This window comes from Chiroxiphia lanceolata, chromosome 26 (assembly GCF_009829145.1).
Source record: "Chiroxiphia lanceolata isolate bChiLan1 chromosome 26, bChiLan1.pri, whole genome shotgun sequence".
NCBI classification, from domain to species: domain Eukaryota; kingdom Metazoa; phylum Chordata; class Aves; order Passeriformes; family Pipridae; genus Chiroxiphia; species Chiroxiphia lanceolata.
This window is the reverse complement of record NC_045662.1, coordinates 6,115,732-6,130,121: the sequence shown is the minus strand read 5'-3', so window position 1 is coordinate 6,130,121 and position 14,390 is coordinate 6,115,732. Positions and strand designations below refer to the sequence as shown.

Sequence of the window (14,390 nt, the reverse complement as noted above, 5' to 3'; positions counted from 1 at the left end):
CCCTTTGCCTTTATGGGCCAGGCATGGGGTCCAGCCAAGGGCAGCGATTCCACTGCCAGGTCCCCCTCCCTGGAAAAGCCCCCGTGCATCCCACACAGGTCACGGGCCTGGCTGTGCTCGGGGCACAGTGGGATGTGCCAAGTGACCCCACGAGGCGCCCGTCCCTTCCCTGCCCGGGACAGTGTGTCCTTCCCAGTGCTCTGCTGAGGACGTTTCACATCCCCATGGCGTGAGGCTGCAGGAAATTCCCACTTCCCCGTGCTTGGAAATCCCCCTCCACCCTCTCCTCCACCCCACAGGTCCTTCCTTGGGGCCTCTGGGGCTCCTCCTCCTCCACCCGCAGGTGCTTCCTTGGGGCACCCGGGCCCATCCTCAGCCCCGGTGACTCTGCACCAGCCAGGCAGGAGAGACACCCCTCGTTAGGGCCTGGCCCTTCCTGAGCCCGCGGCTCCTCCGGCACAAGGACGAGGGAAATGATGGATTTCCTCCGGCACCAGCTCAGCTCCTCACACCCTGAAGGACCAAGAGCCTCCTGAGCCGCTCCCGGCCCCGATGAGGCTGTGGCAGCCCCCTCGCTCCAGTTCCCCTCCTAAACTGGGTGGAAGCTGCCCTGGTCGCCCCAGGGGTCAGTCCTGCCACCCCAAATCAGGATCTGGACACTCCACAGGCTCAGACACCCATGGCAGGGACTCAAGGACTTCCCGGGTGTCCCAGTCACCCACCCACCCTTCCTGCCCATCCTCACCCTCCCCACAGCCCCGCTGCTTACCCTGGACTTTGAGGCTAATTCCCAACACCTGACCAGCTTATTCTCCTGAGTCCATTATCAGCTTAAGGGCCAAAGACATCTGCTTCCCACTGCCCTCCCGGAGAGCTGGAGGAGTCTTCCAGCTCCGAGCAGGAGAGCAGCATCTCCCCTCGGATGGGGCTCTGAGCGTCTCCACCGCGCCGCGGGGCAGCCCCCCTGCCCCCCCAGGTAAGTGCCTTTGCTGCTCCAGGTGGGTCCCATCTGCTTTGGGAGCCACTTTCCCCATGGGCTGTGTCACTCTGGGCTCCTGGTGCAGCTCCCGGGGCCGGCTGTGTCCCGAGGGATGGGTGGGAAGAGGGACACGGGGCACACTTGCCATGGGAGCGGCAGCACAGCAACACTCGGGCTCGACACCTTCCGAGCAGGGCCAGGGCACAGCTCAGCTTCAGCTCCTCCGTGTCGACTGAAAAGGTTCTGCCCAGGCTTTAAACCCCAAGTTTGGACATGAAAATAGATCTCACAGCACAGGTCAGCTCTGGGGGTGTCTCACATAACCCCTGGATGGGCTTTTGTGGGAAAAGGGTTGGGCTTTTCCAACCCACACAACCCCCAAAAACTTGCAGTGGCAGCAAGTGCATAAAACCAGCCAAGTTGAGAGCAATGAAGGAGCCACAGTCCAGGTTATAGATCCCTGGGGGAAAGGCACAGGGAGGAAACAAAAAATGACATATATTTAGCTCCTTAGGAAGCCTCCAAAGATGTTGTTGCCCGGGCACAGGACACCCATCAGGGAGGGGCAGTTGGCAGACCTGGGCATCCAGGTTCTCCCCCAGCCCCGAGGCAGCGGTTCCTCTCCAGGGTCATCCAGACTCACTCTCTCCTCCACCTGGTTTCTTGGGGAAACAGCCTCCGTGGTGGCAAAGAACTCCTTAAAAACCAGGCTGGATCCTCCTCCCCTGCCCTCAGGCTGCATCTCTCGCTCCACGTGCCTGCTGGGAAGGAGCAGAGGAAATCCAGGAACAGCAGATGTGGCAGGAAGGGGATTGAGAGGTGGCTCCTGCCTCGGTTTCCTTTTGCAGTGGGACACTGGGGGGGTTTGCAACACAAAAAGCAATAATCCCAATGGGGGGACAAAGCAATAATCCCACTAACGAGCCACTTCCCTGCAGTTCCAGGGCAAAATGGCTCAGGACATGACAGAGAAGGAGCTGCTGAAGATGGAGCTGGATCAGCTGAAGAAGGAGGTGAAGAACGAGAGGCAAATGGTGAGTTTCCCACCCAAAATGCTCTGACCTGCTGGTGACTTCCTTTGCTGCTGCAAGGACCACAGGCCCTAAAATTAACCCCCAAACACAGCAGAAGCACCTGCACTCCACCTCTCCCCTCCAGAATATTCCCCTCTTAGCCCCACATCCCAGATCCTACCCCACACCTGGCGAGGTGTCCACAACACCCTGGGAGTGCTCCTGGGACACTCTCACATTGTGTCGGATGTTCCTGGCCACAATTCCCTTCTCCCACTGCACCTGGCAAGGTGTCCATAACACCCTGGGAGTGCTCCTGGGACACTCACATTGTGTGGGATGTTCCTGGCCACAATTCCCTTCTCCCACAGCACCTGGCAAGGTGTCCATACCACCCTGGGAATCCTTCTGGGGACACCTCGTGCCGGGTGGGACATTCCTGGCCACAGTCCCCTTTTCCCACTGCACGAACGGGTCCGTGGGCGGCTCCGCAGGGAGGATCCCATCCCAGATCCCATCCCACACACGGAACATCTCCTTCCTCGGCAGGTCTCCAAGACTGGCAAGGAGCTCAAGGAGTACATCGAGTCCATGGCGGGCGAGGACCCGCTGCTGAAAGGGGTCCCCGAGGACAAGAACCCCTTCAAGGAGAAGGGAGGCTGTATAATAAGCTGACCCCCCCCGGCCCCGCTGGCACCGCCGGGCACGGGGATGTTCCCGTGGGCCACCCAGGACTGTCAGAAACCTGCTTTCCCCGTAGTCCGCCCTCGGCACCGAGGAGGAGCCCCGAACCACAGCGTAGTGCAGCTAAAGGACAGCAAGAGGAAAAAAAAGAAGATAAAAAAAGAGACAAAAAAACCCCAAAAAACCCCTCCCCCCTCACCCGCCCCCTCCGCTGCCACCGGGGCTGAGGTTCGGCGCCGTCCGCGCTCCCACAGCTGAGCTCTGCTTTCCCTCGAGCACAACTTCTGCATTTCCAGAGCAGAGGGGGGAGATGAAACCACCGAGCTGGGGCTGCTCTCACACTGTCCCAACCCCCCCGAGCCCGGAGCTGAGCCCCGCTGGCTCCAGAGGAGCCTCCCGGCTGCCTCAGCCCATCCCGCTGCACCGAGGCTCCCAGGGCTCTGGAGCTTTATCCCGTTTATCCCTCAGGATCCCCCAGCCGGTGCCCAGCCCTCCTGCAGCCCACGGCTCGTGCCCACCGTGCACCTTCCATCGAGAGCCGGGGGCTGGAGATCCCTGCGGGATCGGGCACGGGAAGGAGTGCGGTGCCACCCCCACCTCCCAGCCTCGCTTCCTCCTCTGGAAAACCCCCCTGGCAGCCGCGGGAAAATAAGTTTGTGACCCTGGGGGCTCCGAGCGCTGCCCCGGTGTCACCGTGTCACCTCCCCTCCGCTCCCGGCTCTCATCCCACCGTGTCCCATCAGCGACTGGGATTGACTCGGAGCCGGCGGGACTGCCTGGAGCAGTCCTTAGGATTCTCCAGCCCCAAGACAGCAATGCCAGGCCTGGATCCTCCCGCTCCCAAATTTTCACAGGACAAATTTCACCCCCTGCTTGACAGGAAAACGCTGAGTCCTTCAGCGGGGAAGGTTTGTGGGATTTGTTGTTGGGATTGGTTTGGGTTTGTTTTTTGTTTGTTTGTTTTTTAAATCCATTACAGCTACATTTAATCTTTGGGGAAAACTCTCCAGATCTTCCCCAGACCCTCAACCCCAGAACAGAAGCAGCAGCTCTTTCAACCTCCGAGTCCCTCAGCTCCTGTCCCTGCCGTGGGTCGTCCCCATCCCGCTCCTGCTTCGTGCTGCCCATTCCTGCCAGAGGAGCAAACCTCTCCCACTCCTTTTCCTTGGGAAGGGCCGAGGGTGCAGGAGTCACCTGCTGCCCGTTTGGGAGGGTGTGGGTCTGCTGGAACGTGGGAGCTGCTGCTGGGGCTCCAGGAGAGCGTGGAGATGGACCTGGGGCTGGTTCACCTGCAAGGAAACACCTCTGGATCCCACTTGGAGCAGCGTTTTCCTGCCTTCTGGGGCTGGGAATGAGGCACAGGGGGTCCCTCAGCACTTTGGCCACCCCAAAAGGGGGGGGCCCTGCAGAGAACAGACACAGGGCAGCGGATTTTCCTCAGGCAGGGGGTTCCCCCCTCTCCCCCGCAGCCAGAACAGCCCCCCCTGCCCCTCCCCAGCCCAAATCCCACCCAAATCAAGGTGGGTTTATTCTCCTGCAGACGCTCAATAAACCCTCCAGCTCGAGCACAGCCTCTGTCTCTTCTTGCAGCACCGAGGAGCAGGAAATACTCTTTACAAATAGGATTGATGGGCTTTCTTTTCACTTTAAAGCAGGACCCAAACGTTGGGTTGTGGTTGATGAATTTTTTTTTTTTAATGCTCCGTCTTCCATGTTTTATTTTTTCCTTTAGAACCTGGATATTTCCTTCTTCCCTCAGCGTTCCACCTCCATCCTCCTCACTTCCCTGATGCAGCGGGGTGGAATCCCGAGTTTTGATGGATTTGATGGTTCTCTTGGAGTTTTTTTGGGGATGGCAGAATCCTGGTTTTTGATGGTTTTACTGAGTTTTTTAGGGGCTGGCAGAATCCTGGGTTTTGACAATTTTTATTGAGGTTTTTTTTTAAGGATGTAGAATCCTGCTTTTAGATGGTGTTGATGCTTTTACTGGGGGGTGAAAAAATCCTGGATTTTGATACGTTTGTTGATTTATTTTTTTTTTTTATTGGAGGGGGGGAAAAATCACATTTTTTGATGGATTTTTTTTTTGCCCTTTTTTTTTTTTTTTTTTTGAGATGGCAGAATTCTATTTTTTGATGGGTTTGTTGGGTTTTTGGGGGGTGGTAGAATTCTGGTTTTTTGATAGAGTTTATGGGTTTATTGGGGGGGGTTTTGGAGGGGTGGAAGAATGAAGTTTTTTGATGAAGTTGATGATTTTATTTTTTTTGGGAGGGGTGGCAGAATCCTGTTTTTTGATGGAGTTGATGATTTTATTTTTTTTTGTGGGGGTGGGGAGGGGTGGCAGAACCCTGTTTTTTGATGGTTTCCTTGGGGTTTTCTGGGGGGTGGCAGAACCTGTTTGTTGATGGAATTAATGCTTCTGTCGGGTTTTTTGGGGGGTGGCAGGACGGTAGCAACACGAGGGGAGCAATGAAGCTAAATTTGAGGTGCTGCATCATTAACTTGGGGAACACCCTTGGGTGCTGCTTCTCCCAACCGCAGCTCCAAGACAATTTCAGGCTATTTAGGTAAGAAAATGGCACTTTCCTGTCACGGCCCTGAGGTGGCCGGATCCACCGGGGCCTGAGCTGCCCCTAATCCAGGGCGATAACGGGGCCGCGGCCGGAGGGGATTGACCCGTTAATCGACGCTAAACGGCTGGAAACCTGCGTCAGAGCCGGCTAAGCCGCTGCTGAAGGGATTCGGGACGCTACTGGAGCAGCAGCGGCTTAAAGGCCGAGCAGGAGGGGCCTCGCAGCGCCCACGAGCGATCGCGACGCGCACTGAGGACTCGAACCAGCCACGAGGGCTTGGGGGTGATGATGGGGAGGCGGGGCGAAGCGCGCTCCCTGCCAATAGAAACGCAGGATTGCCGGAGTGACAGCCCGCGCAGCCAATCAGCGATGGAAAAGGGAGAGGGCGACACCCCCACGCAGTGAGGTCTCGCGCTGTCATGAAGTGGGAGGCGGGGCGAAGCGCGCTCTCAGCCAATAGCAGCACGGGATTGCGAGAGTGACAGCTCGTTCAGCCAGAGATGAAAAAGGAAAAGTGCGGCTCCCCCCGTGACGGCTCGAACCCACCACAAAGGCTCCGAGCTGCTGAGGGGAGGCGGGGTGAGGCGCGCTCTCAGCCAATAAAAACACAGGATTCCTAGAGCGACATCCGTATCAACCAATCAGCGATAGGAAACGGAAAGCGCGAACCCCCAGCGAAGGCTCGAACCCACCAAGAGGGATGCTGGGGGGAGAGGCGGGGCAAGGCGCGCTCCCAAACGCATAATTACTAGAGTGACATCTCTCTTAGCCAATCAGCGATAGGAAACGGAGAGCGCGAACCCCCAGCGAAGGCCACGATGAGGGCTGCTGGGGGAGAGGCGGGGCGAGGCGCGCTCCCAACCAATAGGAACACATAATTACTAGAGTGACATCTCTCTTAGCCAATCAACGATAGGAAACGGATCCCCAGAAGGCTCGTGGCTGCCGGGATGGGAGGCGGGGCGAAGCGCTCATTAACCAATAGAAACGCGGAATCTACACGAATGACAGCCAAGGCAGCCAATCGGAGGCGGGAAACCGCGGAGCGCCTGCGCAATGAATTGCGCAAACGAAGCGCCGGGCGCGCAGGAACAAAATGGAGCGCGAAGGGGCCCGTGCGGGATCCGCGCTCCCGGTGCCGCCCCCGCCGCCCCTCAGGCACCGCTCCCGCCGCGCCACCGGGAAGGGGAGAGGAGAGAAAGAAAGGATCCCCCAAAAAACAAAACAGAGCAAAAAACCAAAAAACAACGCGAGGTCCCACCGAGATTTGAACTCGGATCGCTGGATTCAAAGTCCAGAGTGCTAACCATTACACCATGGGACCGCTGGGTGTACCGGGAGGCTCCGCGCGCCCTCTCCAGCGCTCCGCCCCGGGCGGGCCCCGCACAGATCCCTCCCGGGCCTCGGGGCGCCCCGAGCACCCCAAAAACCCGCGGCACCGGCCCCCGCACCATCCCCGGGGGTGCCCCCGAGCTGCCGCCCGCGCTCCTCGACCCCAACACTCAGAGCCCCTTTCTACCTTTATTTCTTCCCACCTCGTTTCCTGCTTCATTCGTCTCCTTTTTTTTTATTATTTTCCCTCCTTGTGTCTCTATTTTCCTCTATTTCTCACTTTTATTTATTTTCCATTCTATTTTTCCATATATTTATCCATTTTCCCTCTATTTCCCCCTTATTTCTCTTTTCTCCTCTGTTTCTCCTCTATTTTCCCTTTCTCTATGTAGCCGTTTATTTCTCCTTTTCCCTATTTTCCTCTTATTTCCTACTTTATTTTCCACTCTATTTTCCATTTATTTATCCATTTTTCTCTATTTCCTCCTTTATTTCTTTCCCCCTTCTATTTCTTCTCTATTTCCCTCTTTCCTTCTATTTCCCCTTTATCTATTTTTTTCTGCTTATTTCCCCCTTAGTCTATTTTTCCTCTATTTCCTCTTTATTTCTCTGGTTTTTCCCTCTGTTCGATTTAACTCCCCTACCTCCCCCTTTTTATTCATTTTCCCCTCTATTCCCTCTATTTTCCCCTTTACTTTTTCTCCTCTAGTTCCCCTTTATTTCTCCATTTGCCCTCTATTTCTCCCTTTTCCTGCTCAACTCCTTTATTTCTGTTTTCCCCCTCTACTCCCCAGTTCTCTATTTCACCAATTTTTCCTCTTCCCCCATTTCTTTTTCTGTCAAATTTTCCCCCCTTAATCTAATTTTCCTCTATTTCCCCTCTGTATTTCTTTCCCCCCTCTATTCCCTCCTATTCCCCTTTTTATCAACTTTCCCTCTTGTATCTCCATTATTTTTTCCCCTTTATTTTTTCCTCTATTTCCCCACTTTATTTCCCCCTCCATTTCCCTTTATTTATTCCTTTTTCCTCTATTTCCCCCATTTCCTTCCCCTATTCACCTTTCTCTTCCCCTCTTTCTCCTTTATTCCCTTTATTTCTTTCCCCCTTATTTTCCCTCCATTTTCCCTTTATTTCCCTACTTCCCCATCAATTCACCACTTTATTTCCCCCTCTATAATTTTTTTCTCCATTCCCCTTTCCCTTTTTCCCCCCTCTATTACCCTTTCCCCCTTTATTTCTCTTTCCCCCTCAATTTTTCCTCAATTCCTCCCTTTGTTTTCCCTTTAATTTCTCCATTTTCCTCTATTCCCTCCCTTTCTTTTTCTCTTTTTTCCTCCCCCCAGACCCCATAAAACCACACAAACACTTCATTATTTTTTTTTTGCTTGTTTCTCTGTCTGTTTTTTCTCTTTATTTTTAAAAACAAAACAGTGGAAATAAAGCGGTTTGTGGCAAAAAAAAAAAAAAAAAAAAGAAAGAAAAAACCAAAACCATCCTCGTTGGAAAAGAAACAGAGCCCAGATCTACCCAAAATCCCAACTCCACATCCCTCCTGCCGGGGGGACAGGGAAAGAACATGGATTAGAAGAGGCAAGAGGAGAGGGAGGGGGGAAAAGGCAAAAATCGGTGGAAAAGAGGAAAAACAATATCACAGAAAGTACAATTTTATTTATTTTTTTTTTACCTAAACAGCCTGAAATTGTCTTGGAGAAGCAGCACCCTGGGGTGCACCCACGTGGTGCTGGGTGTCCCCAAGCTGATGATGCAGCACCCCAAATTCAGCTCCATCACCCCCCCACACCCTCCCATCACCCCCCAAAAAAAACCCCTCACCCCCCCCTAAAAAAAAAATAAAACCCCACTGGAAAAATAAAACCCCAACAAAACAATCAACCACAATTCCCCCCCCAGCCCAGAGCAGGGAGGTGGGAAAAGCGAGGAGGATGGAGGGGGACTGGAGAGGGAAGAAGGAAATCTCCAAGTTCTAAAGGACAACGACAAAAAAAAATAAATCATGGAAGATCGAGTATTAAAAAAAAAAAAAATACAGATCATAAGATCAGTCACAACCCAAAAATTTGGGACTGGTGAGGTCTGGAGCTTAACCAACTAACGGCCACTTTAAAGTGAAAAGAAAGCCCATAAATTCTATTTTTAAACAACATTTTTCTTTGGAAAAAGAGAGTAATTTTTCTCTTTTTTTTTTTTTTCTAAGTTTTTTTATTTTTTTTTTTAATTTTCCCCTAAACTACAGCCTGTGGAGTTGCCACTACCTAGAGTTCCCCTATTGGCTAAGAGGTAGATAAACAAAACTGACTTGGTTATACAGAAGGTCGTGGCCCGGGGTGGAGCCCGAGGATGGAGCCCGGGGGCATTCCCGGCCCTCGGAACATCCCGGGATTCCCGGCGGGTTTCCCTCCTCTGGAGCCGCCCTGAAACTTTGCCTGGTTTCAGCTCAAAGCCGACGGAGGCACAGGGAGGGGTCGTGGTTTAAGGCCAGATTTCCTCCTGGAGTCCAGGAATTCCATCCCGAGGTGGATCCGGAGGTGCTTCCACCGAACCGCCCCAGCGAGCCAGGTATGGACATTTTATGGATTCCTTCCCGCCCTGGTTCCAGTCAATCCCAATGATTTCCCGGGATGATGCACCGAGTGGTGGGAGAGCTGGGGCCGTGCTCCAGGTCAGCCCTTCCCTGCCCCAAAACAGCGGGAATCTCCTTCCCTCTGGACCTGGTGTCGATTCACAGAGACCGTTTTCCAAACTGCTCCAAAAAAATGCCTCAGCTGTCGCACACCCCGACTCCCAGGGCTCAAGCTAATTCTCTAATTAGCTAATTCTGTAATTAATTCCGGTCTTAAGGAAAATATCCCTTCGGGAGCTGGTTCCTGCTGATCCACTGCACCCAAATCCTGCCCACGGTCCGTAACCCCGCGCTCGGATGTGCCACAGGGGACGGGATGTGCCGTGGGCCAGCGGAGCATCCCAGTGCCAGGGTCTGCCAGAACATCCCAGTGCCAGGGTCTGCCAGAGCATCCCAGTGCCAGGGTCTGCCAGAACATCCCAGTGCCAGGGTCTGCCAGAACATCCCAGTGCCAGGGTCTGCCAGAGCATCCCAGTGCCAGGGTCTGCCAGAGCATCCCATGGGCACGGGCCAGTGGAACATCCCAGCACCACCATCCAGTGGAGAATCCCAGTGCCACGGTCTGGAAGAGTATTCCAGGATGGAATGGCAGAGCTTCCCACCGCCACCATCCCACAGAACAGTCTGGCAGAGGATGGCACAGCATCCCACCATCGTCATGATCCGATGGAATATCCCACCACCATGGTCCGGTGGAATATCCCACCACCATGGACTGATGGAATATCCCACCACCACAGTCCGATGGAATATCCCATCACCACGATCCAATGGAATATCCCACCACCATGGACTGATGGAATATCCCACCACCACAGTCCGATGGAATATCCCACCACCATGGACTGATGGAATATCCCACCACCACGGTCAACCAAAGCATCCCACTGCCATGATTTTGGCAGAACATCCTGCCATGGTCCAGCAGAGCACCCCAGCACTGTCTGGTGGAGGATCCCAGTGCCACTCCCTGCTCCTGCTCTGAGGAATTCCACCTTCCAACAACAAACTGCAGGGATTCCGTCACACCCAGGAAGCTGGGATCAAACACACTCCGGAGTCAGCCCCGGGCTGACTTTTCCAGGGGTCCAACTCGCCACCCTCCTGGCATCCTGCAGAGCCTTCCTCAGCTCTCCTCCTCCTCCTCTCCCAGCACCAGGCAGCGATTCCCAAAGCCGGGATGCCGGAATTCCTCCCCACTGCCCGGGAAGGATCCCAGTGGAGCGGGGGGTGCCGCAGGTCAGGTCCTGCCCGGGGGGTGAGGAGGGACCCCCGGCCCCCCCGGCAGCTCTGAGGTAGTTTGTGGTTTGCACGGGTGTGTTTCCAGCTGGCAGCACCTGCGCCGTCTCCAGGAGAAAATTCCGGATTTAAGAGCCTCTGGCTGGTCTCTGGAATCTCATCCACGGTCACCGAGGAGTGAAACACGGGATAAAGTTAAAACCAAAACGTGAGGAAAGGCTGATTGGACCGAAAGGGGGAGGATCCCTCCTCCCACGCTGATGTGGAGCCACTGATGGTCATCCCAAGTTAATTCCAGCCTTGCTCAGTGATTCCCAAGCACAGCTCTGAGGCCAATTCCAGCCTTGCTCAGTGATTCCCAAGCACAGCTCTGAGGCCAATTCCAGCCTTGCTCAGTGATTCCCAAGCGCTGCTCCGAGGCCAATTCCAGATTCCGGCTCCAACCAACCAACACCCGAATCCTCCCAGGCTCAAGCACCGCTCGTTCCTGCTGCCCCATTGCTGCTCCCAGAGCAAATCCACAGCCAAATCCTGGCTAAAACCCTGGGAAAAATCCCAGCTGTGCTCAGGGCACAGCCCGAGGATGCTCAAATCCATCCGTGCCCTGTCGGGAGGAAACGCATTTCACAGGATCACACCCATTCCAGCCAAACAAACACCAAAAAAAGCTGCGACGGAAAAAAAAAAATGGAATTAAAAAAACCTGAAGAAAGTAAATCAGAAACACCCTCCCCAGAAAAAAACCCCAAAATCCACAACCTCCTCTGAAAATAAGAAAAGTCCAAAAATATCCAAAAGCCTGCGTTGTGTGGAGCAGCAGGGACAGGGAGGGAAGACCGAAAGGAATTAAATTAAGGAAATGTCTTCAACTGTCTTAGAGCAAGTCTGCGTTTCTAGTGAATTCTCTCAGAGTCTAAAAACAAAAACACTCAAAGTTGGAGCTAGAAATTAAGAAAAAAAAAAAAAGAGGGTTTTTTTCTGGCACTGATTAACTAATTTTACTGCTTTTCTTTTTTTTTGCCTTTTTTTGTTTGTTTGTCCTTTTTCTTTTTGTTTTTTTTTTTAAGCGCTAAAAAAAAATAAAATAATAATAAAACCAAACCCAAACCCGAATAATGCCCAGGAAACACCAACTGTGACTCGGAGGCAGTTTTCTTTGCAATATTTACAAGGGGTTTTCCCTCTATTTTGATTCCAGGAAACCATTCCACGCTTCTCAGCCGGGATCCGGGGAGGGAAGGGAGCGGGATCCCACTGCTGAATCCAGGGATGTTCTCAGTGCCCGGGAAAGTGGCAGAGCTTGGAAGAGAAGAAACATCAGCTGGGGTTTGGGATCCTTTTCCTTCCTTTTTCTCTGGCTGGATGGCACGAGGAGACTCCGAGGTGAACCCCAAATCCAAGGCTCTCCCGGGATACGGCAGTGGCTCATCCCGGGAAACGGCACCGAGCGCTTCCAAGGTGGGAATTTCTCCATCCTCATCCCGGCCCTGGGAATTAGGAGAGCAGCATCCTTCCCAAAAAAAGGGGGAAACTGAGGCACGAAGTGCTTTGCTTTCCTTTCTGCCCCGTGGCAGAAGCGCCAGCTCTGCCTCCAGCTCCTCCCAGCATCCAGCAGGAATTCCTGGCGCTGTTCCCGCTCCTGCCCGGAGCCTCCTCACAACACCTGCCCCAAACTGAGAGCTCCACGTCCTTCCTCACCCCACAGACCCCCCGGGATGAGGCAGGGATGGGTCTGCTCCTGGTTCACGGGGGGGAAAAAATTCCGAGGAATAAAATAAACCCGAATTATTCCTGCCGGGAGAAAAACAAGGAGTCAACGGCGCCGCTCATCCCTAAATTCCGGGCTCCCCTAAATTACCTTTTATTGGCACAAAGAGAGGACAGAGGAGCTGCTGCAGGACTGGGGATCCTTCCTGCTGCTTTTGGGGCTCCCTAGGGAATTTTTCCCTGCTCGTTCATTCCAGGCTGGATCCATCTCGCTCCCATCTCCTGCCACCCGGAGATCCCACTCCATCCCTCCTCTCGCTCTTCCCAGCTCGCTGTGGCTCCAGAGGAAGGCGGGAGATGTTCGGGGGCTTCATCCTTACTGCAAATCACTCTATAGATAAATAATTTCCCTCGAGAAAACAACGGGATTCCCCTCCCAAAAAAAACCAAACAGCACCGGCCGCTCGCTCCCGAATTCCGGCGGCAGGGACCGGTTCGAGGGGGGGGGGAAGCACCAAAGATTTCCCTGAACCGCCGGATTTCGGGTCCCTGAAACGACCAGATCCAACGGGATCGCTCGGGGCGGGGTTTGGGAGCTGGTGGGACTTTTGTTTCCTTGTGTTTTATCCCTCGGTTCCCAAAAAAAAGCCGCTTTGCTGTGGGAAAAGACCCGAATTCCCAAATGGCCGAAGTCGGAAGGCGCTGCCCCGGGCGAGGCTGGGAACAAAACGAGGAGAGAGCCAGAGGGTTCAAGTGTTACACCGTTTGTTTGGTTGTTGTTTTTCCCTAGGACAAATGCCAGTCTTCCTAAAAATAAAAATAAAAAAAAAAAATCCAAGGAAATCGAGGAAAACCCATGGAAGCCCCAGGCCCCAATTCCCGCTCCTTTGACCCCAAACTGATGGGAATAAAGGGTCGGTGCTTCCCCGCCGGGTGGATTCCACGCTCCTCCCATCCCAAATATTTCGGAGGGGAGGAGCTGTGGGGCGGTGGGATGGGAACAGCAGCACCAGATTCGCTTTGTCACCACGGAATTTTGGATTTTTTTTTTAATTTCCCCCCCTCCAGCATTGGAGTAATTGAATTTTCCTGCAGGTACAGCATAAAGAAAAAAAAAAATAGCAAATGGGATTTTTTTTACAAAAAAACCAAAAAACACCCTGTGAACATTTGGGAGCAGGGAGAGGCTCATCCCCCTCGATCCTCAGGGTGGGATTTGTCCTCTCTCCCTCTCTCTCTCTCTCCCTCCCCTCGATGTGCGTTTATACCAAAAAAAAATTGGCTCCCACTAATGCATTAATTTCTCTCTCTCTCTTTCCTTCTCACTTTTTTCTTTTTTTTTTTTTTTAAAGGTTTTTTTTTTCTTTTTTTTTTTAAATTATTTAAATCGCGTTTTTTTTTTTTCTTTTTGTGGTGTTTTTGTGCGTTTTTGTTTTTTTTTTTTTTTGTTTTTTTTCTTTTCTTCCCTCGGTAAAACGGAGGCAAATCTCTTTTGTAAAATATTTTCACAGCATCATAGTGGAGAAGATGGTTCGACGCCGCCCCCCGTGGCAAACCACGGGAGGTCGGATCGTTTGGGTTCTGGGATATATATAAATATAGAAATATATATATATATATAAATACATATATATATATATGGCTTCCGAGTAGTTTGAAAATAAATCGCCTGAGCTGGTGTGGTTTAAAGACCAGCAAAACCCCTGTAACCCCACTTTGCATAGTCAATGCTGCCCTCACATCCCGGGAGTGGAAGATTTCTGATTCCCAGAGCTCTGGAATCCATGGATTTCTCGCTGGAGATGGATTTGAGAAAAGCCTTTCAGCCAGCGGCAGGATTTGGTTTGGCGGGTTTTGGTTTTTTTTACGTGTTTTTTTGTTTTTTTTTTTTTTCTTCTCTCCCCCCCCTCCCCCGCTCCAATTTAAATTAAACCAAAAAAAAAAAAAAAAAGGAAAAAAGGAAAAAAAAAAAAAAAAAAGGTAAAAAAAAAAAAAAAAAGGAAAGAAATTAAGTTTTTCCAACTGGTGGGTTCTCCAATTTGCCCGAGGTCTCGAAGAGTCGCGACATCTGACAGCTCTTGTGGTGTGGTGGAATTCGTCAGCTGGCTTGAAAAGGCCAAACCCAAAAAAATATCAAAATATAGAAGCTGCTGCCATCTTTTCCACTATGTCTGGAATTCCTGTCGTTCTCCATAGAGAGCTCATAACACTTGGTTACCTG

At 52.6% G+C, this 14,390-nt stretch overlaps 1 protein-coding gene and 1 non-coding gene across 2 annotated transcripts; one reads left to right on the top strand and one right to left on the bottom strand.

The window, feature by feature from the left end:
• The first annotated feature begins 346 nt into the window (after positions 1 to 346).
• GNGT2 (G protein subunit gamma transducin 2) lies at positions 347 to 4,305 on the top strand. Its single transcript, XM_032711369.1, has 3 exons — positions 347 to 976; positions 1,918 to 2,013; positions 2,542 to 4,305. Exons 2-3 carry the CDS (start codon positions 1,930 to 1,932, stop codon positions 2,665 to 2,667), a joined length of 210 nt encoding a protein of 69 aa, XP_032567260.1. The 5' UTR covers positions 347 to 976; positions 1,918 to 1,929; the 3' UTR covers positions 2,668 to 4,305.
• Positions 4,306 to 6,501: 2,196 nt separating this feature from the next.
• On the bottom strand, positions 6,502 to 6,573 carry TRNAQ-UUG. The gene has a single exon. It is a non-coding gene; the product is annotated as a tRNA-Gln (tRNA).
• Between the last annotated feature and the right edge of the window lie 7,817 nt (positions 6,574 to 14,390).

What these genes read in the sequence shown, in the direction of transcription:
- GNGT2 (XM_032711369.1), top strand. Translation starts at nt 1,930, where the DNA reads ATGGCTCAGGACATGACAGAGAAGGAGCTGCTGAAGATGGAGCTGGAT. An exon ending in TGAAGAACGAGAGGCAAATG is followed by an intron (nt 2,014 to 2,541) that starts GTGAGTTTCCCA and finishes CTTCCTCGGCAG; the next exon opens with GTCTCCAAGACTGGCAAGGA.